This window comes from Aotus nancymaae, unplaced genomic scaffold, assembly GCF_030222135.1.
Source record: "Aotus nancymaae isolate 86718 unplaced genomic scaffold, 86718_ANA_hifiasm-v0.15.2.pri h1tg000002l, whole genome shotgun sequence".
Lineage (NCBI taxonomy): Eukaryota > Metazoa > Chordata > Mammalia > Primates > Aotidae > Aotus > Aotus nancymaae.
In genome coordinates, this window is record NW_026988413.1 from 61,085,131 (window position 1) to 61,107,223 (window position 22,093).

A 22,093-nucleotide genomic window follows, 5' to 3' on the forward strand; every position below is an offset into this window, starting at 1 on the left:
ATTTGCATTCATTATGTGAAAGTTAAATATCTCCAATGAATACTTGCTTATATCAATAATTTATACATCACAGAAGAGAGTCAAAGAGATTTTTTTAAATTTATTTACCAAAGTCAATACTTCAAATACTACTTTGTGTTAGTTTATAATTTTTAAATCAGTGATTTGGAAATATGCATATAAATAAGGATACATCAGGAAGCCATTAAATAAACAACCAATATATTGGAAAATACATGTCCTATAAAAATAAACAGTAACTTGTGAGTCCTTGAATATCAATTTCTCAGATAAATTTTGAAAGGTAAGCCAATTCTTTAACTTTGACACAAATAATTCCTTAAATTATTTTATAGTCAATCCGATAGGTCATCATAGGAGTGGCTTCCTGAAATGAAAGGCTGATTTGCTCTCTTGGAAGCTATTTTATTATGATCACTCACTGTTTTTCTAGAACCCCTTAAGGCTTAATTACAAGTTTTAAATTCTACCTTATCCACTAATTGGAAATCAATAAATATGACATGTGGAGAAAACCAAGGAAAAGATAATAAACTCAATTAAAATGAGGCACTGAAATTACAGATTAGAAAACACTATACTATTTTTTAAAAACATGTGATGAAATACGTCTTCACTTTACTTACCCTCTCCCTGGAAGAAGGTATACTTTCACAAAAGGGTCAGAATAACCATTGTTGTCTCGAGGAACGAGATTTCTTGCTTGGAGAATATGTATTATGAGATTTCCAAGATCATAGTTAATTTGAAGCTTTAGGAGACAGAAAAATATTCCATAAGTATTTAAAAGCATGCTATACATTATCATTCAATAATTACCAGTGGTTTAAAAAAATTCTCATAAGCAGCATCAACTTTCATTTTCATTTTATTTGAAACAAAACAGACCAGTTAATGTCTAATTTAATTGAGAGCTCCTAGGCATATTTTAATTCCTAGCAAACATGCTGCTCATTCTCTCCACAGTGAAAAGACCTGGCCTGTTTAAAGTTTCTTTAGAAGGAAGATCATATGGTAGAATGCTGGTTATATTTTTAAATTAAATTGCTACTCTTAGGAAAATAGTAAGTGTTGTTAATGTTTATTAACAACAATTCCCAGAATTTTGAAAAGAAATTAACTAATTGGTAAATTATTATGAAATGTCATTTGCATTTTGCCACGTAATTAGCAGCAGGTAGAACTGTTATTTAAAGATAAAGCTGTTGGTACTGAAATGTAAGAATATTTAAGAATACACAGATTATTACCTCATTTTACGTTACATTATCTGATATTAAACCTGTACATTCCTTTTGGCACTTGCTTTCCTAATAGAGTGAGATATTAGAATAATAATTTTTTTAAATTTTAGAAGCTGAAAAAAGAAGAGACATTGCTTTATAGATGCTTACTGGCTGTTGCACAATTGTGGCTGAATACAAAAGATATATAATTCAAACAAATATTTGAGAAAACTGCATAATTTAAAATAATTAAGTAATTTTTTTCTTTTACAATTGAAAAACTTTTGGCATCATTTAGAATAAACCTTAATTCTGTTTGATGTTATTTTTGTTTATTAAATAATAGAGAGGAAGGGATCCACATTTCAAAGGGTAAATCCATATAGAAAAAGACTAACTTTTAAAATAATCCATACAAAACAGATATGCTGCATTTATATGTAAAACAGAATAACTCAGATGAATCATACTTTCATGTAAAACTTCATAATGAAAATAAATCCTCATTTTAGCATAATTTTGATCTTATTATGTTTCCTGGCAGAAAATACATCTTCAATTGCTTATCTCAATCCAGAAAAGCCTAGAGTTCCTGACCATAATAAAAGCACAGTGGAAAAGAAAGCAAAGTACCATTAAAGAGGAGGAGAAAGGGGAAGTTGAGAGTTGTATGCCATCATGCAGTAACTGTATGCTATAATCTGGTACTGAAATACAGAATATAAAATAACCTATAATTAATAACACTGAAATTTCAAACAGCTTCCAGATCTTTAGTTAAGGAGAAATAACTTCTCCATTCTCTCCTTTCTCTGCCAGCCTTAGAGTCTACTTTTAACTGATGAAGGACCCAAATCATTTTTTATTGAAATGAAAACTTGCAGGCTACCCGAAAAGAGTGCTTTTCAAAATTTGCTGTGTATGACCTTAGGGAACATCTACAGTTGCTCCGGGTCAGCTCTGAGAGAGAATGGGATGCCCCAGCAATCTGCAACCACAGGGACTCCAGTGCTGACAGATTCATGGTTTGGGTTTCTACATAAGGTTTCATTTGAAATAGGCCTTTGCTAAAAGAAAATAATAATAATAATAATTGAAATCACTGCCTTAAGAAAATATTCCCCAAATTACGAAGGAATAATAGTAGGGTAAATTTCAACTATAGAATTACATTGTACTCCTTAAATGAAAGCAAAATAAAATTAGAAAAAACAACAACAATCAAAAAAACACGGTCCAAAAGAAATACTAGTCAAGGACAGAAGTTTAAAAGAAGTTAGAAAGAGAAAGAAGGCTATTAAGAATCAGAAATTCTAGCATTTTCTTTGCTGCTTGTGAAATGAAGAAAGATCAGGTCTGGTGAAAAACTGGCTTTTTGGAAGTTGGAAATAGCAGAGAAACAGCCAGATCAGGAGTATGGAGGTGATCAGGGTAGTACTATCAGTTTGTTTTTAGTAATATGCCAACATTATGCACTTTTTCTCCATTTCCACACTCACACTCCACTTTTGCTTTGTAGTGGGTTCCTGGATAATCACTTAATTGATTTCTATGCCTTGATGTCCTCCCCTTTATAATATTTCTTGTAGGTCACTGCCATATTAATTTTTATTACACGTTCTTTTCAAATAGCCTCTCTCACACTTCAAAAATAGAGACCATGCTATATTATGTAGTGGCTAACATCCCCAGGATTGTGTTCAATGTTATTTTAAATTTTGTCTGAACCTATTTCTCAAAGCTGATTCTTCAACCATTGCTCTCTGACAATACCCTTCACTGTACTATTTCTACTCCTAGGAACATAATCTCCCTTTTTTTACGCTTATCTTCAAATTAATTCAAGTTTCTGTTGTCCTTTGTGAAGTCTTTTGTGAAAATCTCCTCTAGAATATCTTGGAGAGAGATGTAGCTAAGACTCTCTTTCATCTGAAACATAACTATTTTCAATTAGTCTCTATTTTATAGTGTTAATTCTTTCTATATGCTGTTTTTTATCTACTCTAAATTACTTTTCAGTATCATGTAAGGTGCAGGTTTTTAAAGTTTTTTTCCCTATAATCCATACTTAGAAATATATGAATCTCAAAACACACAGAGAGAATTAAAAAAGATGATGATCTATACCATGTTTATTCTATTTTCCTGATGAAAATTATTAAATTAATTTTATAAATTACAAAGCAGTTATGACCCATGGTATGAAAAATACTTCTCTACAAGAACTATTCAGCAATTTCTAAAGCAATTTTTGATTAAAAGAAGGAAAAACCCAGTGGACCCATTTGGAAACTTCAAATTTCCAGGAGAATCTGTCATGTTTAAAATATATTCAACAAATGTAAAGCAACTGAGGCAAAAAACATGCTGACATTGCTAAGGTATCAGGCAGATTTCAAAGCATAAAAATCCATAGCTCTGATTCAACTTCATAAGACATATATTTGTATTATATAAAATTGCATTTTCCTTTACAGTTCTGTCTGTATTATAGAATAAGAAATATCCTAACAGTGTGTTTACAATTTCAATAAACTTTGTTTGGTAAAACAACCAAAAAAGATTATATAATGGTGATGTTTTAAAAACTTTCATACCTGAATTTCTCCTGTAATTGGATGAGAGACCACCTTTGTTGCATCAGTAGGCTGTAATATTAAAGAACATGTATTACATTCATAAACTTTTCACAGAACGTATCATTTTGGCTTCCTTCTGAAATTAATTTCCATTTGGACAGAGCAACTGCTTGGAAAATGTGTTTTATCCATTTGGCTGCTTCAGAATAATGGTGTCTACTTATAGTTCTCAATACATGTTTAATTTTATAGATGCATACATCTATTTTTCATTTTGGTAAGCCTGCTTTGAAGCTGTAATTTTATACCAGCAGTGTTTTCAATGACTTAAGAAAATGAACACTTTAGGTTTAAAGCACTTAAAGTATTTACGGGTTTTAAAGATCTATACAGTAATGTTTAAAATACATTCAACAAGTAAAAGATACTGTTTTATACAAGAACTGCCGAGGAGGACAGAAGGTATAAAAGTCCTTTTTTAACTTCTTTGCTGAATGCTCAGCACCTCCCTGCCCACTTCCAAAGTGAAGCACCCACACAATCACTTTCTATTAGTGCACACTCGTTTAGTGTAGTTCTGTCCCTTCCCCTAGGAAGTTCTCATTTCCTTAACGAGTTCTTTATGCCAGTGAAGCCTTAAAAGACAGTTAAGTAAGTGATCTGGTAAAGTAATTCATATATTGTTGAATAAATGAGTGATTGCTGACTTGTTAAATTTCCATGAAATATTTGTACAAAAAGAGAGATAACGTCCATGGCCTCAAATCCATAAAAGAATTTTAGGCAATGTGGCATCAGTGTGGAGAGAAGATTTACTAAAATGGCAGCCACCTTGCCATCCTACAAATAAAGCCTTGTCTCCCTACACATATGTAATACTAATTAAATAGAAAAAAGAAAGATTCAAGATTCATATTTATTTTGATATATGTATCTTTTCCCTTATATTTTTATTCTAGAAATGAGAGCAGTCAAAAGAAGACAGCTTTATGCCAAGTCTTGTTCTGTAAAACAACTATGGAATAAAATTAACATAATCATTGGTGGAATTATGGAGAAAGTATTAAATTTTCTAGGCTACATATCCTTAATTAGTTCAGCTCATTTATTTAAAAAGAGTCCTTTATTATTAAAACTGTGTTCTGGCTTCAAAGGATAAACTGTTTGCTAGTTATTGAACAATTACAGTTATTTAATAATAATCTTACTATTTATACTTCAAGAAAACCAAACTAAATCTAGAGTAGTAAGTAGCATACAAGTTACTGGAACTATTTATATATATAATTTTCTTTTCCAGCTTTATTGAGGTATAATGGATATATACAGGAAACTTAATATAATTAATATATAAAATTTGAAGAGCTTTGACTTATGAATACATTCATGTTACCATCAATACAATTAAGGTAATAAATATATCACCTCCCACAGTTCCCTTACGTCTCTTTGCTTTTTCCCTTTTTTAATTGAAAGATAAAATTGTATGTATTTATTGTGTACATGTTTTGAAGTATATACACATTATGGAATGCTTCTTATTTCTATCTTAATTCAAGATTAGGAGCTTCCTCAAATCAGATATTTTTGCATCTTAAGGCATGACTTATGAATCCAATTTTAGTTGTCCTGGGGTGCTGAATACAGTGAGATGTTTTAAATTATGAGGGTAAAAGAGCATGTCTGTTGAACACTGTGCTAACTACCAGTTCAATTTAGTTACATTTCAAGATTAGAGCCAACTACTTTCTTCTGAATTATGTTTTATCTTTGTGAGGCTGCTTTTGGTTGATTACTGTGATTCAAAAAAATGTGCTGCAAGAAAACTAGTGAGATTAGTGATGAGGAACAGGTAATGTGAATGTTAGTATCTAATTTGATTCATGGTTTGAGAAGTTGGGCAGCACTGACAATGCATGCATATCGTATTGATATGATATGCTATTGTAGTTGTTAACAATGAAATGAAAGAATGTATTTTATTTAATTTTATGTGTATTATTTTTCAAATAATATTAGTAAGTTTTGATGTTAGGATATAAATACTTATTCAGTTGTTTGAACATAATTACTTAACAGAATTGTCTTAGGTGTTTTTTTGTTCCTAAGGGTACCATGAAAAAATTACTGGACAATAAGGGTGTTATGGTCACCAACCTTTGGGAAACTAACGATCTATTTCATCAGAACTAGCAAAACTAATAAGTATTTTAAGTAAATTATTTATCCCATAACTTGGAAGAAATTATTAAGACTTTAAAGATAGAATGAAGAAAAATTGATCAAAATATTAGATAGAAAACTTCTTCAGGCAGAAAACTAATAATTTTGAAGACAAAAATTTATTAATTAGTTTAAAACAATTAATATGGTAAATAAGTAAAAACTAAATTAATAAATTAATTAGTTTAAACAAATTCATTATTTGAAATAGTTATATTTTTATATATGTATTTTATCATGAAGTCAAGGTAATTAAACATTCTGTTAATTCAATATCTTACACATATTCAGCAAAAAATATAATTTATTTAATGTATACTCATATTTTATCTACATTTACTCAGAAGTAATCATTTAAATTAGAATATTATCAATGAATTAATTACTAATGAATAATATGTAAAATGTTTAACAGTTGTGTTCTAAACATCTAAATGTATAATTATGTTAATTTTAATTTAAATATTTTAGATTTCGTATATCATTTACATTAATAAATGTTATAATTAAATATTGTTAATCTCATATCTAATGAAACACAAAGTTAAAACTATAATTCTTTAAATTATCTGAAGAATGTATGATATATTTGGACATATGTTACCTGATTCTTGGATATGTAAGCTTCAGATGATCACTAAATGTTTTTAATAATCTCTCAATAAAAATTTTTTAACATTGTAGGATTTGGAGAAAAATTTTAAAAAGTTTTGACTTTTATGCATACTAAAAGTTGATGAGTCAAGAAATATCATTAAATTCATTCATTTATTCAGCAAAAATGTTTCAAGAAGTAACTGCACTTGCTAAATGTTGAAGATAAACCAAATATACATGTACATATACACACACAAACGTGTGTGTGTATATGTATATTTATATATGTGTGTGTGTGTATATATATGTGTATGTGTGTGTGCGTGTGTGTGTGTGTGTATATATACAAAGTTGAATAGGTAATACCCTGTCCTCAGGAGTGTTACCATCAACTGACTATAATTTTTCAATTAAAAGTGTAGATATGTTATCTATACATAATCTAAAAAATCATATTTGATTAGTGTTAGTACCAATAGAGTTAAATAACTGTATAGCAGTTATTTGTCACATCTTAAGAACTTCCAGGTGAAGCTATTAAGAAAACAATTGGAAATATTAGTCTATAACTCAGGAGTTAAAAATAAAATTGGAAATAAAAAGCATATAAATTATGTTGTAAGGCACCCAATGACGAAGATTGACCAAAAAGAGGGTTTAAGAGTAAAATAAAACACAAGATCTATGTCTTATAGCTAATATGATAAAAATCTCTGAAGTCCAAAATCTTTTAGTTTTATATTTGAGGTTAAGACTCTTGGGTTTATCTTGTGTCCCACCCCTTACCACAGTACCTAGCAAGTAGTGCTTAAACAACTACTAAATGCATGAAACATCTGAGAACATGAAAAATGTATGCATCTACTCAACATAGTACTATGAATCCTAGCCAGAGCAATTAGGCAAGAGAAAGAAATAAAAAGCATCCAAATTGGAAAGAAAAATAGGTAAAATTATGCTTGTTTGCAGATGAAATGATCTTATATACAAAAAACCCTGAAGACTCATCAAAATACTGTAAAGCTAATAAACAAATTCAGTAAAGTTTCAAGATACAAAATAAATATAAAAAATCTGTAGTATTTTTATAGACTAACAGCAAATGATCTGAAAATGAAATGAAGAAGATATCATTTAAAGTAGCTATAGAAAGTAAAATACTTAATAAATTTAAACAAGAAGGCAAATATCTTTGCACTAAAAACTCTCAAACACTGATAAAATAAATTGAAGAAGACAAATAAATGTAAAGCTATTCCATGTTTATGGATGGAAATAATAATGTTCTTAAAACGTCGATACTACCCCATGTGATATGCAGATTCAATGCACTCTCTATAAAAATTTCTTTGGAATCTTTGAACTAATAAATCAATCCTAAAATTCATTTAGAACCACAAAAGATCCTAATAGCCAAAGCAATCTTGAGCTAAAAAAACAAAGCCAGAGGAATTATGCTATTTGATTTCAAAATCTACTACAAAGCTACAGTAATCAAAGCAGCATGGTATGGTCTAAAAACAGACAGACATATAGAATGGAACACAATAGATAAACCCCAAATAAATACATTCATTTGCAGTTGATTGATTTTCAACAAAGATGTTAAGAACACATAATGGTCAAAGGATAGTTTCCTCAATACGTGGTACTGGGAGAACTGGACATCCACATGCAAAGGAATAAAATTAGACCTTTATTTCACATCATATACAAGAATCATCTCAAAATAGATTAAAGATTAAATTATTAGAGAGAAACGAGGGAAAAGCTTTATGACATTGGTTTGAGCAAAGATTATTTGAAGATGACACCAAAAGCACAGGCAACAAAAGCAAAATTAAAAAAAAACAGAAGTACAAGAAACTAAAAAGCTGCATACCCAATCAGCTTCTGCTGATTGTTTCAATCAACAGAGTGACGAGACAATGTATAGAATGTGAGAAAATATTTGCAAACCATACATCTGACAGGGTGTTAATATCCAAAATATATAAGAAAGTCAAACAATTCAATAGCAGAAAAATAACATGAATTAAAAATGGGCTGAGAATTGTAATAGACGTTTCTCAAAAGAAGTCACAAATGACCAAGAGGTAAATAAAACATCAATATCATTAATCATCAGAAAAATGGGCCGGGTGCGGTGGCTCACGCCTGTAATCCCAGCACTTTGGGAGGCTGAGGTGGGTGGATCACGAGGTCAAGAGCTCGAGACCATCCTGGTCAACATGGTGAAACCCCGTCTCTACTCAAAATACAAAAAATTAGCTGGGCATGGTGGCACGTGCCTGTAATCCCAGCTACTCAGGAGGCTGAGGCAGGAGAATTGCCTGAACCCAGGAGGCGGAGGTTGTGATGAGCCGAGATCGCGCTGTTGCACTCCAGCCTGGGTAACAAGAGCAAAACTCCATCTCAAAAAAAAAAAAAAAAAAATCATCAGAAAAATACAAATTAAAACCACAATGAGATATCAACTCATTTCAGCCAAAATGGCTGTTATCCTAAAGAAAAAAGATAGTGCGTGCTGATGAGAATGTGGAGAAAGGGAACACTTGCACACTGTTGGTGGGAATGTAAATTGATATATCCATTATGGAAAACAGTATGGAAGTTCCTCAAAAAAAATTAAAAATAGAGCTACCATATAATCCAGTGATCTTACTGCTGAGCACATATCCAAAGGAAATGAGATCAGTATGTCAGAGATACCAACACTCTGAGGTTCATTGCAGTATTATTCGCAATAGCCAAGAGAGAGTATCAACCTAGTGTCTAACAGTAGATGATTAGGTAAAGAAAATGTGTGGAAACCTAGGCAAAACCATTCAGGACACAGGCGTAGGCAAGGACTTCATGACCAAAACACCAAAAGCATTGGCAACAAAAGCCAAAATAGACAAATGGGACCTAATCAAACTCCACAGCTTCTGCACAGCAAAAGAAACAGTCAATAGAGTGAATCGGCAACCAACACAATGGGAAAAAATTTTTGCAGCCTACCCATCTGACAAAGGGCTGATATCCAGAATTTACAACGAGCTAAAAAAGATTTACAAGAAAAAAACAAACAAGCCCATTCAAAAGTGGGCGAAGGATATGAACAGATACTTTACAAAAGAAGACATACATGAGGCCAACAAGCATATGAAAAAATGCTCATCATCACTGGCCATTAGAGAAATGCAAATCAAAACTACATTGAGATACCATCTCACGCCAGTTAGAATGGCGATCATTAAAAAATCTGGAGACAACAGATGCTGGAGAGGATGTGGAGAAATAGGAACACTTTTACACTGTTGGTGGGAGTGTAAATTAGTTCAACCATTGTGGAAAACAGTGTGGCGATTCCTCAAGGACCTAGAAATAGAAATTCCATTTGACCCAGCAATCCCATTACTGGGCATATATCCAAAGGATTATAAATCGTTCTACTATAAGGACACATGCACACGAATGTTCATAGCAGCACAGTTTACAATAGCAAAGACCTGGAACCAACCCAAATGCCCATCGATGATAGACTGGACAGGAAAAATGTGGCACATATACACCATGGAATATTATGCAGCCATTAAAAACGAGGAGTTCGCGTCCTTTGTAGGGACATGGATGAACCTGGAAACCGTCATTCTCAGCAAACTGACACAAGAACACAAAATCAAACACCACATGTTCTCACTCATAGGTGGGTGTTGAACAAGGAGAACACATGGACACAGGGAGGGGAGCACTATACACGGGGGTCTGTTGTGGGGGAGTGGGGAGGACAGCGGGGGGGTGGGGAGTTGGGGAGAGATAGCATGGGGAGAAATGCCAGATATGGGTGAAGGGGAGGAAGGCAGCAAATCACACTGCCACGTATGCACCTATGCAACAACCTTGCATGTTTTTCACATGTACCCCAAAACCTAAAATGCAATAAAAAAAAAAAAAAAAAAAAGAAAATGTGTTACATATACACAACAGAATACTATTTAGTCTTAAAAGACAAGGACGTCCTGTCATTTGTAATAACATGGATAAATATGAAGGACATTATGTTAAGTGGAATAATTCATGCACAGAGAGATAAACGCCACATTATCTCACTCCTATGTAGAATCTAACAAAGTTGAACTTACAGAAGCATAGAGAAGAATGGTAGTTACCAGGGGCTAAGAGAAAAGGAAGGATGGAATAATGGTCAAAGGGTACAAAACTTCTCTTAGGAGGAAGTTCAAAAGATCTGTTGTGCAACATGGTGACTACAGCTACTAGTAAATGTATTATATTCTTGAAAATTGTGAAATGAGTAGATTTAAAAAAAATTTTTAAGCCAAATACTTCTGAGGAATGAAGAGTAGATTTCAAATGTTTTCACCACAAAAAACAAGTGAGGTAATCCATGTTAATTAGCTCAATTTAGCCATTCCACAATGTATTCATTTTTTTTTAAATTAATAATTCTTAGAATATTTGTGTGTGTTAGTTTGCTTTTTTTTTTTTTTTTTGGAGATAGAGTTTCATTCTGTCACCTAGACTAGAGTGAGTACAGTGGTGTGATCTCTGCTCACTGTAACCTCTGCCTCCCATGTTCAAGTGATGCTCCCACCTCAGCCTCCTGAGTAGCTGGGACTACAGGCGCATGCTACCATGCCTGGCTAATTTTTGTATTTTTTGGTAGAGATGGGGTTTCACTGTGTTGGTTAGGGTGGTCTCAAACTCCTGGCTTCAAGTGCTCTGCCTGCTTTGTAATCCCAGAATGCTTGGATTACAGGCATAAGCCATCACCTCCAGCCACAGGGACATGGATGAATCTGGAAACCATTATTCTCAGCAAACTGACACAAGAACAGAAAACCAAACACCACACGTTCTCACTCATAAGTCGGTGTCGAACAATGAGAACACATGGATATAGGGAGGGGAACATCACACACTGGGGTCTGTTGGGGGGTGGGGGAGCTAGGGGAGGGATAGTGGGGGGAATGGGGAGGGATAACATTAAGAGAAATACCTAATGTAGATGACGGAGGGATAGATGCAGCAAACCACCGTGGCATGTGTATACCTATGTAACAATCCTGCACGATCTGCACAGGTACCCCAGAACTTAAAGTATAATAATAAAAAAAAACTAATAAAAAAATCATGCTGTACAGTATAAACATATATGTTTTATTTGCTAATTAAAAATAATTTAAAATTTAAAAATATAAGCAATATTGCATGAGAAGGTTAATTGCTTAATATAAAAAGAAGTTGTCTTCAAATATGTTCAAATTACGTTTTTATAACATAGAAACATCTATGTAACAGAATTTAGTATTAATTATGTTAGTATTTTAGTTGGCTAGTTTATGAATTATTTTTAAATGATTATCAAAATAGAGGCTCTCTATGGTAATTATACAAAATTAGCACATAATTGCTTATGGTAAAATGTAGTTGTGTTAAAACTTACTTTAAAATTTAGTCTAACAGCCCTTGAAATTACTTTGTTTATGAAGCTTTTCTATATTTAGGTGCAAACAAATCATTTTATGATGCAATGATTAGGTCAACCTACTTTGTTGTTTGCTTCTGAATAAAAGGATTCTTTCTTTCTTTCTCTTTTTTTTTGTTACATCTGCTGTATTTTTATAGCTAAAAAACAAACTTTATTTTTTGATGTCTGGTCATTTGACCTAAGCATATATAGCCTGTTCTTCCCATATATCTCCCCACATAAAGATAAATCTTTATTCATGTTTTAAAAAAGGACACTTTTTTTCCCCATGGAAGTATCAACCACAGGGATAGTTGTTAATTAAGAATCAAGTCTATGAGGAAAATTATAAATTGTCTACATTTCTTCTGCCTTTTACAAGGTTAAAAAATAATTTTATGTTCTTTTAAAATTCCCCAGCACTTTGAAACAACAGTATTGGAAGAATTTGTTTTGAATCAAGACTTGTGTCAATAAAAAAATTCTTAATATGGAATTGAGGATAAAGTTCAAAGTGGTGATAACATGTTACTGGTTTTCCTTGTTTGTTATTGTCTTAAGTTTTCTTTATTGTTGTGCCCTTTTTACTTTTTGCTTAAATTATAAAATCTAATGTAATATATATCTTCTGTTTCCAAAAAGATGCAAAGCTAATATTCTATATACAAAGCTCAGATTCATGCAACAACAAAGAGAATCAGAAAATATGAAGTATCAGACACATTTTTCAAGTTCCTCGTAACTACTGAAATATTTTAAGAGATGTAGAAATACATCATCTTTTTTTTTTTTTTTTTTTTGAGACAGAGTTTCGCTCTTGTTACCCAGGCTGGAGTGCAATGGCCCGATCTCGGCTCACCGCAACCTCCGCCTCCTGGGTTCAGGCAATTCTCCTGCCTCAGTCTCCTGAGTAGCTGGGATTACAGGCACGCGCCACCATGCCCAGCTAATTTTTTGTATTTTGAGTAGAGACGGGGTTTCACCATGTTGACCAGGATGGTCTCGATCTCTTGACCTCATGATCCACCCGCCTCTGCCTCCCAAAGTGCTGGGATTACAGGCGTGAGCCACCGCGCCCGGCCCAGAAATACATCATCTTGATACATCTGGATCAGTTTTGTACTCAGAAGAGAAAAAAAGTTTCTTAATTTGATAGATCATCTGGAAATGAGAAATCATAGGAAAAATACTTTGGAAAATGGTATTTTACTTTCTATCTATGGTCTGAAGAAAGAACTAGAAAGTGTGTCAGAGGTCACATACAACACTCCTCACCTTGCTGCTGCTGTGCTTCTTTTTGCTCACTGAGGGGGACCCTGGTTGCCCAGGGCTGGGAACAGAACTGGATCCTGCTGATGTAGGACCTGAATGAACATGAGATCCTTTTTCAACAACCGATGACAGGACCAGTGGTGACTGCTGTAGTGAAACCTTCTGGAGTTCCGCTGCCAGCTGCTTAGGATCAACCCCTGGGGATTTCGCCTTATCCACTACAAGAAAATGAAATAGATTTATGTGCTTCTCCATTTCATAGGTACTTAATACCATGGAACTCTGTGCGCTCCAGGTGACAAAGGTGAAACATTACCTATAAAATAAAACTTTAAAAATGAAATTAACTTAATTGCACTTTTATGTATCAATTGCTAAGGAAGTCTACAAGGCTCTGGGAAGAGTGACATAATACTGAATTACAGAGGAAGAGTGAAGTTTCTGTTGCATTTTCAGAAAAATGTTTTTAATATTTTACATAGAGAACTGTGTGAATGATGCAATATCCTATTTTATCCATTGGAACTTAAGTTGTTTGATTAGCTGTTTTTCCTTCCCTAAATTTTACACAGCTCTTTTTCTAAGTGGAAAATTTTCTAAGGGGAAAATTTCAATGGGTATATTTACATTTACAAATGTATTAAAATTCCTCTAGCACTTGGTTTATTCTGTTTAGTGCAGCAACCCAGATTACTAGAATTGGGGCTGCCAGAGTAGGAAGTGTTCAACAAAAATTTATTAAACATAGGAAAAAGTTTTTTTTTTTTTTTTGAGATGGAGTCTCACTCTGTCTCCAGGCTGGAGTGCAGTGGTACAATCTCACGTCACTGTAACCTCTGCCTCCCAGGTTCAGGTGATTCTCCTGCCTCATCCTGCCAAGTAGCTGGGATTACAGGCATCCACCACCACACCCAGCTAATTTTTGTATTTTTAGTAGAGACGGGGCTTTCACCATGTTGGCCAGGATGGTCTTGATCTCTTGATCTCGTGATCTGCCTGCCTCAGCCTCCCAAAGTGCTGGGATTACAGGCGTGAGCCACCATGCCTGGTCAAAAGTGATGTTTTAAATCTTACAATGAATCTAACAAATTTGTAGATTATATTTGTCATTCAAGAAAGATGTTAAATCTCTCTCATCATGTACTTATGAAATTACATGTTGATTTTTGTGTTTTTTTTTTGAGACGGAGTTTCGCTCTTGTTACCCAGGCTGGAGTGCAATGGCGCGATCTTGGCTCACTGCAACCTCCGCCTCCTGGGTTCAGGCAATTCTCCTGCCTCAGCCTCCTGAGTAGCTGGGATTACAGGCACGTGCCACCATGCCCAGCTAATTTTTTTGTATTAGTAGAGACGGGGTTTCACCATGTTGACCAGGATGGTCTCGATCTCTTGACCTCGTGATCCACCCGCCTCGGCCTCCCAAAGTGCTGGGATTACAGGCTTGAGCCACCGCACCCGGCCGATTTTTGTATTTTATAAAAAGGCAATGAGAAGGTTCAGGATAAGTTTTTTTTTAAACCCAGTTATTCTAAAAAGAATCAAGTATGCTCTAAAAATTATGTAAAACTGAAAAGAAATGGCTCCAGGCATTACTTTCACAGGATGAATTCATATTTAAAGAATTAAAACAGTGAACTCATGCAGCAAGGATTTTATGTGAACTTGTTTAAGGGGTCTAACACCCAAATACGTATTTTCCCAGAATGTTAAAACTGTAGCTACAATGCCCTAGATTTTGTCTATAATTATATAAATATGTAAAAAAACTATAACTTTGTCTATATCTATGTTTATTTCTATATCTTCATCTACAACCGCATCTGCCTCTGCAACAACTTCTATGTCTATGTCTTTATTCACAATTGAAACTAGATTTCGTTTACCTACCAGCTTTTGGTGGCTCATGAAGTTCCAGATGCTGGGGATTTTCAGAATCTGATAGCATATTGAGGTCCCTAAAAGTTAGAACAAAACATTAAGAAAGATATTGAGGAAATCTGAGACAAAGAGCCCTTTTTTTCCAACTACCGTTAATTGTTTTCAGTAGGTAAATGAGAAGTGGTTAATGATATAAAGCAACTCCAAAGCATGCTTACCCTCCTAACCCAATATATATTTGCAATGCTGTTAAAAGTCAGAGCTGATAAAAATGATTATTTAAGGTGAAATCTTTATGAATTACATGTAAGTTCATTTTTAAATACACACCCTTGAAATCTAAATGGGTTCAGGCTTTCATTTAAATGAAGTATGTTTCAATAAAAGCATGAAAGGGAAGAGGCTGTTGACACAATCAGAAACTAAGTTAGCTGAATTCTTTCTATGCTTTAGGCTTTGATCTCAAACACGAGAAATCTATAAAACGTATATTCACTTTATTTTATAATTACAGAAAATCTTGCTAACTGGCAAAGGTTCCACCTTAACAATTTTAAATTAAAAGAGTCATGGATAGCCAAAAAATGGAAACAAAAAGATGGGGAAAAACTCACAGTCTTACACATATTTCTGCTTCCCCACTTTGCTGATTAATGATACTCTGAACTTCTTCATATGTTTTAGAAGTTAAGGGAATTCCATTCCATTCCAATACTTGCATCCCTAAAAAGACAAATTTGAATATAAAATCATATGTGTGCTATTTCTAGTCTGGGTGCATAGGGCATCAAAGACATTTATTTGCATTTAGAAGTCAACTCAGCACACCATTTCAGAAAGCATCAGTTCAGAGTTCTCTGCAACATTAATACCAAAACCATTATGCAGTTTGATCTCATTAACTTACCTGAATGCATAAAATATATTTAATACAACATGCAAAATTTTGCTTTTGAAAATCTATTTAATATTATCAAACGCATGCATTCTGTTCACACTGCCATAAAATAAATTATTGAATGTATATTGCTTAAACCAATTTTGTATAGGAAAAAAACCAAACAATTACAACCACCAATATAGTTTTCCTGTGGGGAGCAAGCTACTGGAATAATGTATTTGGTATTTTATCATGAAATCGGAGTAGTAGAAAAAAGTCTTTTGGATTTCCTTGTGAAGCTCCATTTCAGAAACGTTGTAGCTTCTATATTGTCCAGATGAAACAGAATGCCACTTCCTGTCTTTTTCTTCACTGCATTCCAGACATTCCTGAATCAAGGAATAGCAGGAATGTTACAGGAAGGGCAGCTGCTTGGGTCTGTGACCTGTGCACTAGCACAAGACCCTGAGCTCAGAAAGGCCTGTGCTTGGTTTAATGCTCTGCTGTTGTCATCTTGAAATTCTTAATAACGTTTGAACAAAGAACGCACGTTTAAATTTTGCAATGGGTTTTGCAAATTATGTAGCTGGCCTGGTTTGGCCTGGTCAGGTCATTTCTTTTTTTCTATCTAGAAAGATAATTTCATAGAAGAAAAGAAAAGTGTAACATAATTAATATTACAACACTTTACATGTGGCTTCTTTGGTCCATTTGATATGAGCTGTTGAAATCATTGAAGGGTGTGTGTATGGCATGATTCACACTGTCCTGATGCATGGCTATGTGAATTGGGTATATAGTAGATTAAACCATCCAAGGTAGTGCTCAAATAAGTGTGAGCACTATCAGCTTTATTTGAGAAAAAATGTCTGTATACCAAAATTATGCTGTTGAACCATTATTATTATTATTATTATTGAGACAGAATCTCACTCTGTCACCCCGATTGGAGCGCAGTGGCTCGATCTCGGCTCTTCGCAACCTCTGCCTCCCAGGCTCAAGGTTCTCCTGCCTCTGCTTCTCAAGTTGCTGGGATTACAGGTGCACGCCACCACGTTCAGCTAATTTTTGTATTTTTACTAGAGATAGGTTTTCACCATGTTGGCCAGGCTGGTCTTGAACTCCTGACCTCAGGTGATCTGTCTGCCTTAGCCTCCCAAAGTGCTGGGATTACAGGCGTGAGCCACCGTGCCCAGCCTGAACCATTAGGTTTTTAATGAGCTTCACAGATGCCTATGTGAAATTACCTATTGATCATCATTGGCTTCATGGGAAATTCTAAACATGGCATGATTGTGTCTTTAAAAGTTTTAATGACTATGACATATGTTAGAAAGCATATTACCAGTTGCAATAAGTAAGGGAAAAGCTTTTACACTATAGTCAAATGGTAAAAGAAGTCCATAAAAAGGCTCACATAACACAAACAAGAATGACTTTTCTATAACTTACTCCAAGGAAACTTTATCTTCAGATGGGCCTTAGGTTTATTTCAACAATCCCAGGCTGTTGTACACACAAAATGAGAAAATTATGTAAAAGACAGTGATAACACCATGAAAGAAAAATATAGCATGCTGAAAGAGGAAAATAAAGCACTTTGTTTTAATAAGGAGGAAGAGCACATTAATAAACAGATGATTTTGAATTCAATAAAATTAAAGTTGTTATAATTCAGAAATTGCATTGTCACCTTTCTGCAGGAGCGAATATTATAAAAAGGAATAGTCACATATTTTCATGCTTTTTCTATTGAATTTACCTGTTCATTCTTTACATCCCAAAATAACAGGGCAAATTTACAGAACATAATTATCCCATAAAATAAAAATGCTTCTAAAAAACTAGTATGGTTAATAAAATTTCTGAAAAAAATAAACCAATAATTAGGGTTTTGCCTGGATATACACCTGACACCATAACCTACATGATCTGCTCCATGCCACAATACATTAATGGAAATTCTTTCCCCCACCTCAGTTTCCTACCCTAGTTGTTTCAGTGCTGCAGTTCAAAAGATTGGGTCAATTCTTTTATCCTGGCTCGGTGCCTGCAGTGAGACGGCATAGGGAAGATGTCCACTGAACATAGTCATTTAATAGTCATTCCCCTTTCTATTGTCTAATGTCCTACAAATTCTATGAGTCATATTAAAATAATGAATGATATATAGATATAACAAATCACTCCTTATTTATCTCAAAAGAGGTTCTAGTAGTTGTGAAAATTAAATATGGCATTTCAAATATATATGAAAATTATTTGTTAATCGTAAAATTCTATAAACTATTTAAAAATCCATGCAAAAATTTGTTGAAAATTATGCTCTGTGGAAGTCCAATAATGTATTTTATCATTTAATAGGTTTGAATGTTAGAATTTTTAATCTCAAGACAGCTTTTTACACTGTGTTTTAGAAAGATTTTCCTGGAAAATAGTACACATATGAATTTATGATATTTATTATACAGTACTATGAGTAAACATTTATATTTTCTTTACATTTAAATTATTACAAATTTCAGGTATGAAAGTGCACAGATGAGACTTCAATTATGTTCCTTTAAAGTAGCTATTTTAATAGCTTTTTATTTATTATTATTATTTTTGACACAGGGTCTCACTCTTTCACCCAAGGTAGAGTGCAGTGGCATGATCTCAGCTCACTGCAACCTCAATCTACCAGGTTCAAGTGATTCTCCTTCCTCAGCCTCCTGAGTAGCTGGGATTACAGGCACCTGCCACCACACCTGACTACTTTTTATATTTTCAGTAGAGACAGGATTTCACCCTGTTGGCCAGCCTGGTCTTGAACCCCTGACCTCAAGTGATCCACTGCCCCTGGCCTCCCAAAGTGCTGGGATTATAGGTGTGAGCCACCACACCTGGCCTTTAATAGCTTTTAATAGGAAATTAAGACAGTCTGGATTTTTGCTGAATATGTAGCAGTGATGAAAGGATTTGTTGCAAAGTCTCTTGCTTAATAGGCTACTAAACACAGAAAAGACAGTAATAAGATAATTCTAGAACTTTAAAAATATTAACATAAAGCATTCTCAAACTGCTTTTGTAACTTCTAGGATTACTTAATTTTGCATGTTCCTTAAATGGGCAAAGGCTACTCCTCTCTCCTTAATACAAAATTTCATGTTATGTTCTTTCTTGATCTATATTTATTATTTACCATCACATTGAAAACATCTTAATGACTAAAATTATTCAGTTCGTTAAAAATCTTACAGATTACTCTATCTCCAAACATATGCCACACAAAAGCTCATGACATTTATCCATTTTACTCACTCTGTATGTATTTTTCTACCGCTTCATATGTAGTAGGCACTACATAATTCATCACCTTTGTTTATGTCTAACACTTTATGACGTTATAAAAATTAATAAAAAAGATAGTCTACTAGAAAACAATTGGAAACATCTAAGCAATTAGTAAAATAAAGATGATTCACAAAGGAGGAAGTTCCAAAACTTTGCAAGTATATGAAGAAAGCCCAGATTCATTAGTGATTAGAAAGTGCAAATTGAAGCCAGAATATATTACCTAACTGTCATCATATTGGGACAAGTTTGAAAACAATAAAATGCCATGTGTTGATTGGGCTGTAGGATTGGTGACCTTGATTTCATCAAGGAGATATTCTTGCTTGATGGTTGTTCTGGTTTATTTTCTCTATAATGTGAGACTATCACAACTATAAATATATAAAACAACCTCTTATTTACAATTTATAAACATGTAATTATTTTAATGAGAATGCACTTAAGATAGAGCCTCAATATCCAAAATGTATAAAAATGAACCTTCTTTTTATCAAAGCAGGCTCAATCTGCCTTCTAGCCCCCTCACCATTCTCCAGGTCCTATTCAATAGGTAACCTTAGACACACCCTGTCTCCTTGATTTACATGAGTTGTGAGTTTAAAATTATATCACAACCTGAATAAAGGCATAAGAACAATTGCTGTTAACTAGGACATTGCTTCTTGAGATGTACTGGAATGAAGGTACTCTGAATTTCATTTTATTGAAAATGAAATCTTAATTGGTTTAAAAAATATATTTTTTACCCACCAACTATAGGAATAATGCTTTCAAATAGAGCTCTGTGTAATATTTAAAATTAAAAAATTAACATTTGCCTCTCTCTCAATAAACAGAATATACACCATTTTTATATAGACAAATATTTTCTGTATCAGAAATGTGTTTTATGAGCCATCTTGCCATTGGTAGCTGACTGTTGATATTTTCTTTTCACCCTTATCAAATTGTGTTCACATGCAGTTTGGTTATTTACTAGTTGTTTTGCCCTTGAGCAAGTTGGTTAATCCTCCATCCTTGACTCCTTCAAGGAGATTGTACTTGTTGGATGACTGCTCTAGTTTTATTTCCATCCTATGACGGCGAATACTATGACTATGATAGAATGGGAAACACGAAACAACTGCTTGTTTACAACTTGTAAATATGCATTTTTTAGCTGAAGTTTTATATAAGAAATTTAAAAAAAACTTTAGGATCCTAAAATTTCCATTTTATTCTTAATTATTTTCCTTATCTATAGCTGTACTTTACATATACAGTAAAACTTTCCCAAGCGTAGAAATCATGTCATCTAAGTTTTCATTTTTGCACTTCCTACATCTCCTCTCATGGCCCTCTCTGTGGAAGTTGTCCAGGTTCTCTGGATTGGTCTTGGCTCCCCAGGGCTCCAATGGTGTCCCCATTACCTAGTTTATTTTCTCTCAGCATTGTTACATTTGTTACATTGACTACATTTGGGTTGGTTAACTCAGCTTGGGACATCCAGTCTGCAGTCTGAATCTAAATTTGGTTTAAATCTACATGCCAAGCAAATAAAATATTTATCACTAATGCCATTAAACCCAAAGTTGATTGAAAAACAAAATACCAAAATTTTACCCCATTAAAGTATACACTTAAAAAACGTAATACATCATAATCTTATCTCTCAATATGAAGATAATAGGATTTTAAACTGATTAAAAATTTTAATGCAAATTTTATAAATGAATATTCTTCCAAATTTCAGTAGCATTAAAATACATATATGGGAGATTTGCAGGAACATTCTACTCTTTTGCCTTAAGTCACTGTATTTTTATATTGAATATAAAATGAATGTAACAGATTGTTATGCAAACTTATATGCTATGATAATATACTCTGTTTCCATCTTTGGGCAGGACTGTTGACAAGAATTCTTTAGAGAAATGTTATACAGCATGGATATCTTTTTAAATAGGTTAGAATTAGAGAAGGTAAATTCTATATTTGAAACTGTCATTGATTTGGGATGTGATCTTGGACAATTTACTTTCCACGAACCTCCTTTCAATCTCAAATTTTGTGAAGAACAAGCAATTAAAATTAGCAAAGTATGGCTTGCATATATAAACTCCAAAATGAAATAAATTTACATATTTAAAAAAAAATTTTCATCACATTTTGAATAAAAGAAATTTAAGAAATACCAAAGACTACAGTTGAATGGTCTGAGCTGACTGGTATTTCTTTTCTAAGTCTGAGCACATTGAAAGTATTTAGAATCAATGACTTCTTTACTCACGTATCTAAAATAGATTTAGCTCCAATTGCAAAAAAGTGTAATTGTAAAATAAACAGATTCTTATATATATATATTACAGTATTAATGGTTAACAATAAAAATATTGTTCAAAAGGATTTCATGAATCAAATGTGTTGTAAAAGCATAAATCACAATCATTTTATAGACTAATGTCATATAGCAAGCAAGATCCTTATAAGTGCTCTAGTTTTAATCTGTTGTACTATACATTAAAAAAGTGACATCTAAGAGATGACATAACTTTTCTAATATCCCACAGTTAAGCATAGTCAGAAATATGAACCCCAACCATCTCCCAGCCCAATGCATATATGA

The 22,093-nt window shown here is 33.3% G+C and overlaps 1 protein-coding gene across 7 annotated transcripts in view; it reads right to left on the reverse strand.

The window, feature by feature from the left end:
- The window catches only part of PCLO (piccolo presynaptic cytomatrix protein), a 421,390-nt gene that overhangs the window by 83,987 nt on the left and 315,310 nt on the right, over positions 1 to 22,093 (reverse strand). For all 7 annotated transcript variants that reach the window (XM_064375087.1, XM_064375077.1, XM_064375065.1 and 4 more), the window contains exons 11-15: positions 15,884 to 15,992; positions 15,279 to 15,346; positions 13,395 to 13,609; positions 3,845 to 3,895; positions 648 to 772 (exon numbers count right to left, since the gene is read on the reverse strand). In XM_064375087.1, the coding sequence (XP_064231157.1) occupies positions 648 to 772; positions 3,845 to 3,895; positions 13,395 to 13,609; positions 15,279 to 15,346; positions 15,884 to 15,992 (568 nt within the window). The remainder of the gene's footprint in view (positions 1 to 647; positions 773 to 3,844; positions 3,896 to 13,394; positions 13,610 to 15,278; positions 15,347 to 15,883; positions 15,993 to 22,093) is intronic.